This window comes from Elephantulus edwardii, unplaced genomic scaffold (assembly GCF_000299155.1).
Source record: "Elephantulus edwardii isolate Elephantulus edwardi_28Jun2011 unplaced genomic scaffold, EleEdw1.0 scaffold00222, whole genome shotgun sequence".
Lineage (NCBI taxonomy): Eukaryota > Metazoa > Chordata > Mammalia > Macroscelidea > Macroscelididae > Elephantulus > Elephantulus edwardii.
In genome coordinates this window covers 442,103-456,140 of record NW_006399972.1, presented here as the reverse complement: position 1 = coordinate 456,140, position 14,038 = coordinate 442,103, and the positions used below count along the sequence as shown (strand labels likewise).

Here is a 14,038-nt window from a genome sequence, read left to right as displayed (position 1 = left end):
CTTGACATTGAGCCTCAGTCCATACTGAAGGCTGCAGTCCTTGACCCTCTGCAGCAAGTGCATGAGGTCCTCCTCAGTTTCAGCAAGCAGGGTTGTGTTATCAGCATAATGCAGATTGTTAATAGATCTTCCACTAATCCTGACGACACACTTCTCCTCATAGAGCCCAGCTGCTCTGATAATCTGCTGTGCGTACAGGTTGAAAAGGTATGGAGATAGGACACATCCCTGGCGTACATCCTTCCCAATTTTCAACCATGCGGTGTTAACCTGCTCTGTTCTAACGACTGCCTCTTGGTCCAAGTATAGGTTTCACATTAGCACGACTAAATGTTCTGGGATTCCCATTCTTCTTAGAGTCAGCCACAGTTTGTTATGATCCACATAGTCAAACGCCTTTGCATAATCAATGAAACACAGATAGACATTCTTCTGATATTCCCTGCTTTCAGCTAAGATCCATTTAACATCAGCTACAATATCCCTAGTACCACGACCCCTTCTAAACCCAGCCTGGACATCTGGCTGGTACTACTATTCTAAAAAGGCTCCTCATTTTCATCAAATCAAAACAGCCTCAAAGCTGATCCTCATTTGAATTTCTCAGTCTGTAAATCACACAGGAAAAGATGGTTTTCCTTCCCTTTTAGTAGTTGCTGGTGTATTTGAATAGCCAGAGAACTTTGGGTTAATAGTCTAAATTTAACTATAAACATTAGATTCATTTTTGAAAAATAAAGTTTTTATTTTACATTGTTTTATTTACAACGTTTGTATAATTTGTTTTTCCATACCAAATATTTCCCATTTCCTTTACCTTCCCCTCCACCTCCTCATCAAATTATGTGACTCTAGGACTTTGAGCTGTGGTGCTGGAGAAAAGTATTGAATGTATCCTGGACTGCCAAGAAAACAAACAAGATTCATCCTGGAGAGGGTCAAACCAGGCTACTCCTTGGAGGCAAGGATTCTTCTGGGGCTTCATCTGACGTACTTTGAACATTTTGTAAGGAGAGACAGGTCCTTGGAGAGAGACATCATGCTTGGTAAGGTGGAGGGACAACGCAGGAGGGGAAGACCCTCTATGAGGTGGATTGATTCAGTGACTGGGGTAATCGGGGTGGGTGTGTCAGAGGCCGTGCGATTGGCACAGGATAGAGCAGAGTTTAGGGCTGCTGTACATAGGGTCGCTATGAGTTGCAGACGACTCGATGGCACATAACAACAACAACATGATTATCCCCCTGCTCATCTAACTCTTCTCAGTCTCATTAGGACAAATAATGTATAAGACCACTTTTGTAGAAATAAATAAGTTAAAAAGTAAAACATGTCTGAGGATCCAAGGGCAGGAGGGTAGGAGCAGAGGGGTGAAGATAGATTTATCTTTTTGAGGAATAATAGTATAGTTAATAGCTTACTATATAATATTTGCTCAGAAAAAGCTAAAATAACAAAGATACTACATAGTAGTATGGTTTTATATATGGGCTCATAATAAATAAATTAGGCAATTTTACTTGGTATAATTAATCCTCAGAACTCTGCCTGTTGGTCCAGTGATAAGAATCTTTGTTTTCTTGACATTGAGATGCAATTCATACCGAAGGCTGCATTCCTTAATTTTCTGCAGCAAGTACTTCAAGTCCTTGACACTTTCAGAAAGCAAGGTTGTGTCATCTGAATGACACAGGTTGTTGATGAGTCTCTCTCCAATTTTTATGCCACACTCCTCTTCATAGAGTTCAGCTCTTTGAATAATTTACTCAGCATACAGTCTGTATAGGTACGGACAGAGAACACAACCATGATGCATTCATTTCCTAGTTTTAATCATGCAGTGTTTCCCTGATCTGTCCGCACAACAGCCTCCTGGTCTAGGTATAGGTACCACATGAGCACAATTAAGAGCTCCGGGATTCCCATTCTTCTCAATATCAGCCACAGCTTGTTATGACCCACACAGTTAATGTCTTTGTATGGTCAATAAAGCACAAATAGATATTCTTCTGGTATTCCTCACTTTCAGCCAAGATCCATCTGACATCGGCAATGTTGTCCCTGGTGCTATGGCCTCTTATAAAATCTACTTGAATCTCTGGCAGTTCCCTATGTATGTACTGTTCTAATCTTTTTTTAAAATAATTATTAGCAATATTTTAATATTAATTATATTGTTCAATAGTTTCCATATTCAGTTGGATCATCTTTCTTGGAAGTTGTAACAATTTGATATCTTCCAATCCATTGGTGAGACAACGGTCCTCCCAATTTCCTGGCATATACCAGTGAGCACATCCAATTAATTAATTTTGCTTGGATCCACAATTAACACCCTTAGTACCAATAGTCAGGAAATCAGAGACATATTGCACTTGAAAAACATACAATTAGGGACCTCTTCAAATTATTGAAGAATAATGATGTCAGTTTGAAGACTGATGTGCAGCATCTGATTTAGTTCATGGACTTTCAGATTATTTGCTGTGCATCTGAGAGCTGGGCAATGAATAAAAATGACAGAAAGATAATTGATGCCTTTAAGATTTGGCATTGAAGAAGAACACTGAACATTCCGTGGACTGCCAAAAGAACAAAGAAATATGTCTTGGAGAGGTTGAAACTTAAGTGGTCTTTGGAGGTAAGAATGATGAGGCTTCACCTCACATACTTTTAACATGTTTCTAGGAGGTGCTATCCCTTGGAGAAGAACATGATGCTGGGAAGGGTGGAATGTTGGTGACGGAAAAGGAGACCCTCAACTAGGTAGATTGACATGTTGACGGCTACAAATGGGCTCTTGTGTGTAAGGAAGTGTGAGGATGGTGCAGGATTGAACAGGTTTCAGATCTTTTGTTCATAGGGTCACTATGAGTTGTATTCAACTTGATGGCACCTAACAACAACAACAACTTGCTATAATAAACAAATGCCAAATATTAATCAAATTGCTTAATATAATAAAAAAATGTTCTGGAGAGGATGAAAACAAGCTGTTACCTGAAGGCAAGGATTTGGAAGTTTGATCTCACATATTTTGGGCACATGGCCAGAAACGACAAGTCCTTGGAGAACAACATCATCTGTGGGGGACACTGCAGGAGAGGAAGACCCAGGATGAGATGGATTGACTCAGTGACTGGAGACATGGGATTAGGTCTGTTGGAGACAATGAGATCGGCCCAGGTTAGGGCAGGATGAAGAGCTATGTACATAAAGCTGCTATGAGTCGAAGGCCACTAGACAGCACATAACAACAACAACAAAAAGCTAATTCTTACTCAGTTCAGTGAAGCTTCATAGTGCATGTGGGATTCCTCTGCGACTTTGACATCCTTAGTATATTGTAGCAAGATTGCTCTTGGGTCAACCCAATAGCAGGTGATGTGTGGGGAGGAAAGAGAAGCAGCAAGACAGAGAGTACCCTATCTTCATTGCTTTGCTTCATCAGTGGCCTGTTCACCTTTGTTCACCTTGCACTTTGCACTTTGTCTCTTTCCCTTTACATTAAAGAAACTTGGGACATAAAGTGAGAGTATATAGCCAGTTCCTCTCTATATACTATAAGAAAGTATACAGAAATTATATCCTTAGCTAACATTTTTATGAAATTTATTTTCCATTTTCCCTGTGTTTTCTAAGAGAAATACACATTAAGCCCACAACCAGATAAAAAGCAGTGAACTTTATGGCACTTACATGCTAAGGGCCAGCAGCTTATTCTTCTTCTCAGGTGCAGACACCTTGGGATAATCACTACAGTGTAAGTTTCAAGATGGTTGTATATCTTAAGAGATGACACAAGTGCTGGCCAGCGTGATAGGAAATACACCTGAGGAGAGCATACGGAGGACCCTTCTCTATGCATGGGTGATTTGGGTGTATTTATCAACTCAGATCACCGGGATTGTTTGGCTTACTTGGCTAGTGTGGAGGATTTTCCATTCTTCCCTTACTGTTCTTTATCATTCCTTTCCAAATCTCTTTCCCTTTCTTAAAGGGAGCGATGTTTTCTAGTAGCAGAAGTGGGAAACTAAAAGTTCTATCCCTTCACTGTTAAAAAGTCTCTAACAAAACTACTGGAGGTACCTCTTGAAAATACCTCTTAGACAATGTATATTTATTAACTGATGACTTAACAAGAATTAATAGTGAAGTCTCTGTGTGGGTATTGTAACATGTTTGCTGGCCTTTAAAGAGAGCTCCTAGTGAAAGTAGAAAAGAGACATGTTGCTTAGGGGTGACATTGAACTTGTTTTCATGGTGGTGAAGAGTTTGGAAATGGATAGTTATGATGGTTGCATCATGAATGTAATGAATGTTACTGGGGTTTACATGTAAAAATATTCAAATAGCAAATGCTTATTTGTATCTATATTCTAATGAAGAAAATAAAAAATGAAAGAAGAAATAATTTATTGTGAGAAGACTATAACACCTCACATCCAACACATTGCAGTTGAATTTCACATCCTACCTTTGGTACCTAGTCTGGAAGATGAACTGAAGCCTTGTTTATGCTGCTAAAACCCTTTTCAACACTCACTATTGATTTCAATCCTCCAGTCTGTTATTTCCTTGCCCTGCATGCAATTTCTGTTTCATTGCATGCCACTTTCTTGCACTTGTCCTGTTAAAGAGTAGACCATGGCCATTAATATTTAAAGACTGGGATCATTTTTCAGGTTTTAGTTTAAAGGTAACCATAGCACACACATACGCATTCATTATTAAAGCAGAGATGCACTCTTAGTTCTTAGGAATCTTCTTTCGACGTCAGTTTCATATGAGTGCTGCTGTCACTCTGCTGTTATTATGTGGTTAGTGGACAAACTCAGTAACAATGGATCAAGAATGAGGTGAATTCTTCATGTGGGTTGATAGAACCATGTTAAAAAGAGAAATGAAGCCAGAAAGTGACAGACCACGCAGAGTCCGATTTCGGATTGCATCATCTCACAGCGGGCGAGTTCTGAAAGAAGTGTATGATGACGGGCAGCCTGCAGGCTCTCTGGACTCAGAGTGTGCCAGTATCTGCGGGATCGATGGACTAAGTGAGTCTGACGGACAGCAGAATGGTCACATCGGATCAGAAAGTGACGAGCATGAGAATGACCAGGATAACTTGCTGGTTTTAGCAAGGACTGCCAGCGAGAAGTGCTTTGGCACAAGAAGAGTCAACATTTTAAGCAAAAATGGGACTGTCAGAGGCGTCAAATACAAAGTGAGTGCTGGCCAAGCTCTCTTTAACAATTTGACCACCGTTCTGCAGGTAAGTAATCCATTGTCTTCTTCCTGAGCTTTGCTCCAGACTCATCATCCCAGCATGTACCTCTTCTCCAGTTGAGAGGGAACCTTTCTTCTTCATGACTCTTACATACTTCATGAGTCAGGATCCCACTCTCTTTCTTATCCAAGATACTGTCTCAACAGACAGGGGTTAGAAATAGGATCATTACACTTAATTAACTAGACTAATTTATCAAAGTTAAATTTCTAGCACTTAGCTAGCTTGTCCAGTGGCTAAAACAGTGGACTTACTCCCTGGCCAAGGAAGAAAATGGAATCGGAATCTACAAAGACTTTGATCAAAAAGGAAAGGCAATGCTAGTTTATAGCTTCACATCAATAAAACACGGTTATAGTACTTATCACTTCTAGAGTTGTTAAAACTAGAAATGGTAAAGACTTTTGAGTATTTACATTCAGTGAGGGTGGATTCAGTTGAAATCTGATGAAGTTATGGCAGTTAATTTTGACATCTTATTACTGAGGAAGTTGCAAGCTAAGTTGAGATCTTTTCTCTATTAATTTGCCTATAAAAACTCAGGAGCATGGCTTGAAAAGTTATTCCTATATAAATGCAGAGTTTTAGGATTTTACACCAGGGAAGCTAGTCTTCAAATGATGATAGATTCTGCTCAGTAAAACAGGAATACATTATTTAGGTACTAGTGCCTTTGGCAATGGTCTCACGTCAAGACAAATTTTGCACTTGCCTCTGAGGACTGGTAAATGATTTTCTGTTAAAAACAGGCGTCATTATTTCAGGAATGGAATTTATAATCACTGTCATTAAAGTAGCACCAATATTTTTCATTGTAATGCTGTTTTATCTTAGTCTCAATTTTTATATAAATGATCTCTAATGTTGAATTATTCAAAGCTTCTATAATATCTAAGGATTGGGGAATTGTGGAGAGAAGTGATTTTCATGAAATCTTTTGGGCTATTTTTCATTTTAAATAAAGTGTTTGAAAAGGTCTCGTCATGAGAGTTTTTTTACAAACACATATTTCAGTGTTTGTTAAAAGTGAAAAAATAATTCACAATAATGATTCTTTATATGTATAAAATGTAATTAGAAAAGAATTTTCCAGATTGGAAGGGGAATTGGGAACTCAAGCTAGAAACTGATGACTATTTTAATAAATTGAATATGGTCTTTTTAGTTTTCAAGAGTTGTGATTATTTTATTCAGATAATCTTAGGGGCTTCTGAGATTCATCCAATGCAGAAATACTTTTGTCCTGAGATTTACAAGACTCTTTTGGGTTAATTAAACTTTAAAATTATAGAATTCTTCATGGTTAGTTTATCTTGCCTAGTGAAACTAATTGAAATTGATTGAAATGAATCCTCTATTTTGGGTGTTTTGTTTGATTTGAATTTGTTGATTTAAATCTCCAGCAAAGTTATTACTATGAGTCATATTTTAAAACCTCAATATCTACAAGAGAAAAACTTATCTACTTTGTATATGTTTACCTAAATAGTGCTATAAACTCACAAACTGAAAAGAGAAAACAGTTCTCAAGTCAAAATACTAATACTGGATTAGGTTACAAGATATATTTGCATATTTTAAGGCACAATTACCTCTTCCTTTTTTGAGAAAAAATAAACATTGTCATTATGATTATCCATATTTCTTTTACTTTGAAAGGGTAATAATAAATAACAGCAAAAGCCTATTATGAACTTTGCCATTTAATAAGGTTTTGTACTGCTCCTTTCTCATAAGATGAATGGAGTGATTGGTATATTTTAAGTATGAAGTAATTAAGGCCAATCATCATTATCATTGTCATGATGTGAATGGTCTCTAATTTCTAGAGCAGAATCATAGGTTGAAAGAGCTTCTGAGCTTGGATCTGGGTTCAGAGTTGTCTGTGTGAATGGCACCACTTGAAGTTACACAAACTGTAAAGCATTATATGGAGGTGTCCTGACTGAAGGAAGTGCCTGTGTGTATGTGTGGATTTCCTCTTGTTAGGAAGGCAGTGTCTTATGATGATTGAGCAGCTTCCCACAGCAGTCCAACTCTGCATTCACCAAGAAGGCCAGGAGGTGAAAAGCAGAGGGTGTTCAATTACCATTCAATTACTCCTATGTCTACCACCAGATTTGACTTTTTCCTCCCGCATCTCTGTACTTTCCCCCAAGTCCTTTGGGAAGTGATCATTACATATTAATCTCTAGCAGGGAACAAAAAATGAGAAATTATATATTTGGTTAAGGTTCCAACTACAGCCAATTTTATTAAAGTGAAGAACTGTGATTGAAGAAACAGCCGGTCTTTCTTCCTGTTTTAAGTTATAAAATCTTACAACACTCAACTTGAAACTTGAGAGTAAACCCTGTATGGAAGTAAAAATTTTTCAAAGACCCTGTAAATCACTTTTGTTTCTCTGTATTAGTTTCTCGTTTTGTTCCTGTTGCAAAAGTTTCAACTGTGCAGAGTGGTCATTAAAAGTATTGGCTTTAAAACAGTTAATTTCTTAGCAGCACTTCTGTAGGAAGTTATTCTACAAAGTGATATGTGAACCAATTCCTATTTTATTTGCCAATTGATTTGCTTAATGCCATACTAGGTAATTAAAGATCTGAATACTAAACAAGTCAATTAGAAGTTGTGAGGAAATCAGAAGAAAAAACCAAAATCCTCTTTCTACCTAGGTGGGTTTTGTAGAGGGCAATGTTTTGTAAATCTCTAAGGTTGGCCCAATCTGTGGAGATGTAGATGCTTGAATGTGCCACGTTTCCTCAAAACAAGTTACATCGTTTAAGAGAAAAATTTAGAAATTTGTAAACCAGGAATGAAGAAGCTAGTTGTGACCTGGAAATCGTATATTTTATGTTGTTGTTGTTGTTGTTAGGTGCCATTGAATCAGTTCTGACTTTTCGTTTATTTTTAATATATGTTTTCCATGCTTTATGCATGGCAAATTTATTTTTTAAAAAAATTCTGGTTTATTTACCAAGTTTGTATACATTGTTTTCCCACACCTGATGTTCTTGCAGTGTGCTGTTCAGCTAAAAAAGCTCAACCTTTAACAACAGCAAATCACAGACAGGGGATTGCCCATCCTTCTGTGGTGGAACAGCTAGCTGGTGGATTCCAACTGCCTGCTTTTGGAATTACACAATTTATTACCACTCCCACCAGAAGGGGCTAGCTTTGACTAAGAGTCACTCGTGTAAAACAGAAGGAAACACTACTAAGTCATGTACCATCTCATGAGCACTACTTTTCTTATGCCTATTGTAGCAACTGGCTACTGTGTCAGTCCATCTCACTGAAGCTCTCCCTTACTAGAATTTCTATTTATGAAGAATGACATTTGTCTGTGGACTTATCCCTCACGAGAAAATGTTCAAAGCATATGTCATGTCTTTGCCCATTTTGTAGTTGTGTTCTCATTCTTTTTCTTGTGGAGGCCCTGTAGGATTCTTTTGGTATGAGACCCTTCTCTGAAATGGTATTGCCAAATGCTTTTTCCTAGTCAGTAAGTTTTCTTTTCACTCTGGAAAGTGTTTTTGATACATACAGGGATTTACTCTTTAGAAGGTCCCATTCAGCAATTTTATCCTTTCCATATTGTGCATTTCTGGCTGTATTTGACAGTCTCTTCATACCATATTCAGACGCATGAAGAAACGCTCAAAATCACTGGCAATACGAGAGATGCAAATAAAAACCACAATGAGATTCCATTTTAGCCCAGTAGCAGTGTCAAAGTTTAACAGGACAGATAGTAATAAATGTTGGAGAGGATGTGATAAGATAGGAACTCTTTTTTTATCATGTTTTATTAATTTTAATGAAAATTAACAGAGACTTTGCATTTCCATTCATTCATTGTTGCACTTTTCCCCTGTCCTCTTCCCCACCTCCAGTACACTCTTCTCTTCGAAAAGTAAATGAAAAATCCCCCATTGTTTTACAATCCCTCCCCCCAGGTTCACTCCACTATGCATCCTTCGTTCTGGACTCCTGTCATGACAATGATACCTAATCACATATCCCTTTTAAACAGTTTTCTCCCTCTCTGTTTAAATGCAGTACACATTATCCATCCCATCTTTTCTCAGTCTCCCCCAACCCCAGTGCCATCCTGTTCTATAACAGTGGCACTATGCAATATTTGTGCCTTTGTGACTGAGATATTTCACTCAGTATAATGTTCTCGAGGGTCACCATTTTGAATAATATTGCATGAGTTTCTTGTTTTTCAATGCAACATAGTATTCCATTGTGTGAATATACCACAGCTTCTCTATCCATTCATTTGTTGAAGGGCACTTAGGTTGTTTCCAACTCCTTGATGGGAAATCATTTAGTTGCCTGTGTTAATAAAAATTTTATTTGATATTATTTACATCTTCAATGTTAATGAGGAAATTGAAAAAGCTAAGTGTTAATCTACAGTTGGTTTTTCTGATCCAATTAGATCAGCAGGAACGCTTTCCTCAACCAGAGATGAAAAAGGGGTATTTTTTATGGATGTCTTTACTATTAGTATCCTAATTTATCAATTATTTGGGTAGAGAGGAGATACAGAAAGGAATCTTACCAATATACTCTAGTGTAGGTGTTTTTAGTTTACTTTAACATGTCATGATTTAAAACTCTTGTGGACTAATGGTAAGGAGTTGCACTGTTGACCCAAAGGCACATGGTTCAAATCTATTAGCTTCTGCACAGGAGAAATATGAACAATCTCCTCCTGTGTGGTTTACCGGCTCTGAACTCACTGAAGAATCAGTTATGAGTCATTTACCACTTCATGGTACGCAAAAACATCAAGGATATTTTTGTCTAGAAGAATTATTTTCCTACTCAATACTGAAAGAGTTTAAAAATATTTTCTTTTTGAAATTACTGTTTTCACATATAGTACAAATTACAAAAGTACTATATAATTTACTGCTTTCATTACTCTGTTCTCAAGATTAGATTTCAGATTCAATTCATTCTGAACATCCACACATTTGAAAATATCCTAAAATGGATCAATGTTGTTGATAATTAAGATAGTTATTTAGTTGTTTTCTTTAATTTATTCCTATGTGGTTAAATTGCCAAACTTAATTTTTCCTGAGTTTATCCACAAACATTGTAAAGGACTTTCACATGCATTTTTTCATTTATTTATACCTTAAGTTTTGTTAAAAAAAACCCAGGAAAACAATCATAATATATAATTTTAGATAATAGAATGTAAGAAAAATGAAATGTAGGCCCAAAGCTGATAATATAGGCATCCTCCATTTTGCTACTTGAATTATGTTTGTTTTTAAAAGTATGCGTATATGCAAAAATTCCTACTTTCACCTTTGAAATATAATAATGTCAAATATGTATATGTTAAATCTATTATAGTATGCTATACATCCATATTTTAAAATGCCAATTTATTTAGCAGGTTTTAAATTTGTGTTATTACAAATTTATAGTTCCTGAAGATTTTCCAATACAGTGAAATTAAATTTCAGATTAAAATTGTTCATCTTTTTAAATTTAAAAGTGTACTTTTCATCCATTTGAATTTAGTCTTGGGGATAGAATTATATTTTTGAGAAAAATGTATGATAACTCTTAGATATTATTTGTTTATTTGAGCTAATATGTATAAACAATATTTATAACAATTATAATTTTAATTAAGTACTGTATGTATGTAAATGCGGCCTTCAATATAGATTACATCACAATGTTAAGAAAAAAAAGATTCTCACCTCGGGACTGGTATGCAATAACATAATAGATGAAGAAAAGATTGATACTGTCAACAGCTTCATCTCATTGCACAGGGAATGTCTGCAGTTATGAAACTCTCCAAATTATTGAGGAGTAAGGGTGTCAGTTTGGGGACTAAGGTGTGTCTGATTCAAGCCATAGTCTTTCTCATCAGTTACTATGTATCTGAGATATGGAAAATGAATAAAGATGACAGAAGAACTGATGTCTTTGAGCTGTGGTGTTGGAGAAGAGCACTGAACATTCTTTGGATGGCCAGGAGAACAAAGAGATATATCTTAGGAAGGTGCAGCCAGGAGGGGCTATTCCTTGAAGAGGGACATGATGCTTGGAATGATAGATGGTCAGATAAGGAGAGGAAGCACCTCAACCAGGTGGATGGACACGGTGACTGCCACAGTGGGATCTAGTATGTCACAAAGTAAGAAGATTGCACAGGATGGGGTGGATTCAGATCTATTGTTCACAGGCTCTCTATGAGTCATATTCAACTCGATGGCATCTAACAATGTACACATTCACATCTATTCTTAACAACAATTCAATAAGGCACTATTACTATTAACCAATCAGAATACTTGAGTACCTCATCCGTGTAAAAAACAAGTTGTTAAATTTAAAATGATTTTCTCTAGATAATTAACATTGTATTAAAACAAGTACCTACCAATGGGAATTTTGGCACTTTTCCCCAGCTAATATAAACCAGACAAGAATATCTAATATTTTTCTATAATTTTAAAATATACAAGAAACTACACTATGAAATTAGACTATTATTATAAAACAGCAACAAATTTAAAAGAAAAATTGATATTTCTGACATTTATGTACAATTGAAGAAATTCACAGTTGATGAATCTTCGAGTTTTATGACCTCATTCCACATCCTACCTCTTTGCTACTGTTGGTTCCAGCTTTAAGCTTCTGATACTGAGTGAAACTTTTCACCGTGTTAAAAACTAAGTTCAATTCTTTTATGTTGCATCTAGTGGGGACTTATTCATAGCTAACTGTCCATCAGGTTTTCTGAGACAGTAAATCATGCATTAAATTTTGTAAATTACAGCTTGTTTGGCTTCACAATCAACATTCTTAGCACAAGCAGTCAGGAAACCAAATGACAAATTGCACTGGGAAATTTGCTGTCAGGGAACTTTGTAGAGTACTGCAAAGAATGATGCCAATCTAGAGACTAAAGTGCCCCTGATCCAGACCATGGTCTTTGCAACTACTGGCTATGCATCGGAAAGCTGGACAATGACTGACAATCAGTCGATGCCTTTGAATTGTGGTGCTGGAGAAGAGTTTTGAACATATCGTGGACTGCCAAAAAAACAAATATGTCTGTTTTCGGGTGAAACTAAGTTTCTCTGTGGAGACTAGGATTTTGAAGCCTTGTCTCAGACACCAATCCTTGGAAAAGGACATCATACCTGGAAGGGTGGAGGGGCAGCGCAGGAGAGGAGGACCCCGGGTGAGAGGAACTGAGATAGTAACTAGGGCAAATGGGGTTAGGTATTTTGGAGTCAGTAAAACTGGCTCAGAACAGGACAGGCATCAGAGCTCTTGTACATAGGATCACTATGAGGAGCAGACACATAACAACAACAACAACAATGACAACAAATCATGCAGGAGTAGATTGCACATTCTTCTCTCATGGAGCAGTTAATGGATTCAAATAGCTTCTTAGAGCACGGTTATTCTCCTTTCTTCTCGGCTCTTTGGTGTTTGAAGATTTCCTATATTTGATTGGAATGAGATTTTCGTGGTTAAGTGTTGCTAACTTGCTCCATGGAATTATTTCGGTTTTCAATATTCCTTCAATCATTTACTGAATAGCAATTTACTGCCTGTCTCCTGTGAAATTGATACTACGCAGAATATTGATTTTTTTTTAGAAGAAGCTTTTCCGTTCATTTACTGAAGGTTCTTCCTCTCTAGCTTCTTGTTAATCTAATATAGCTCTGCTACTTATTCTTAATGTTCCTGTTGCTTATATTTTTCTCCTTGGATCAGCTCTCTCATTACGCCTTTATTCTACTAAAACTCTCTTTTTTTTTTTCTTCTTTCCTTCATGATTGCTTTCTGTTTTAATTCTATCTCAAAACCAAGAGCTGGAGGGTAATTTGAATAATTAGTGATTCTTACCTTGATGCTTTGAGTTTCCCAAAATCAAGACTCTGACCATGAGTGTGAGTTTATGCAAGTCCTTTGAATTTTTCTGTGATTTACTCTAATTAGTTCAGTGATTAGCCAAGTTGAAATGTCTCCTTTTCTCCCCTGTTCATGACAACCCTTGCATCATCATGACATTTTAATTTGTGGATACTTGTTTTTAATTACTTGCCGCTTAATACTGTGAATCTGTCTGAACTCTGACTTTAGAACATGCTGAGCAAGCCCATGCATTCCACAAGATGACTTGGAACTGCTTAATGAACTCTTAGTGGCAGCCCATGGTTATACCATTATTAGAGAATTAGCACCTGGTGTTTCCAAATGTAAAGAAAAAGCAATATAACAGCGGGGCTAGACAAACATTCTCTTGGTAGTTTTCTGAGGCAGGAAAAATGTCTGATACTTTCTTTGAAAGCCTGTAACTTAAACCTTGTGTAAAAAATCATGGAAACATTTCAATAATGTACAAACTTGCATATTATACAAATCCATCAATCACTTTCAGAAAGAATTTTAAGAAATTATAAAACATATAACATTATGGCTAATTAGGAGAAATTATTTATTTGTACCATTCTAATGTCTTTTTTCTGTTTTATAATACTCATTATCTCACCTAATTTCTGAAAAATTACTTCTCTTTTAGACTACTTTATCACAAGGGAAGAAATATGTGTATATTTTATGTATGTAACCTTACCACACAGTTGTGGTTGTTGTTGTTGTTATGTGCCGTCGAGTCGTTTCCGACTCATAGCGACCCTATGCACAACAGCCCTAAACCCTGCTCTATCCTGCGCCAACCACACC

At 36.7% G+C, this 14,038-nt stretch overlaps 1 protein-coding gene across 1 annotated transcript in view; it reads left to right on the top strand.

Annotated features, from left to right (window-relative positions):
- The first annotated feature begins 4,870 nt into the window (after positions 1-4,870).
- GRXCR1 (glutaredoxin, cysteine rich 1) overlaps positions 4,871-14,038 on the top strand; it is a 180,587-nt gene continuing 171,419 nt past the window's right edge. The window contains exon 1 of the mRNA XM_006898175.1: positions 4,871-5,272. Within this exon, the coding sequence (XP_006898237.1) occupies positions 4,871-5,272 (402 nt within the window). The remainder of the gene's footprint in view (positions 5,273-14,038) is intronic.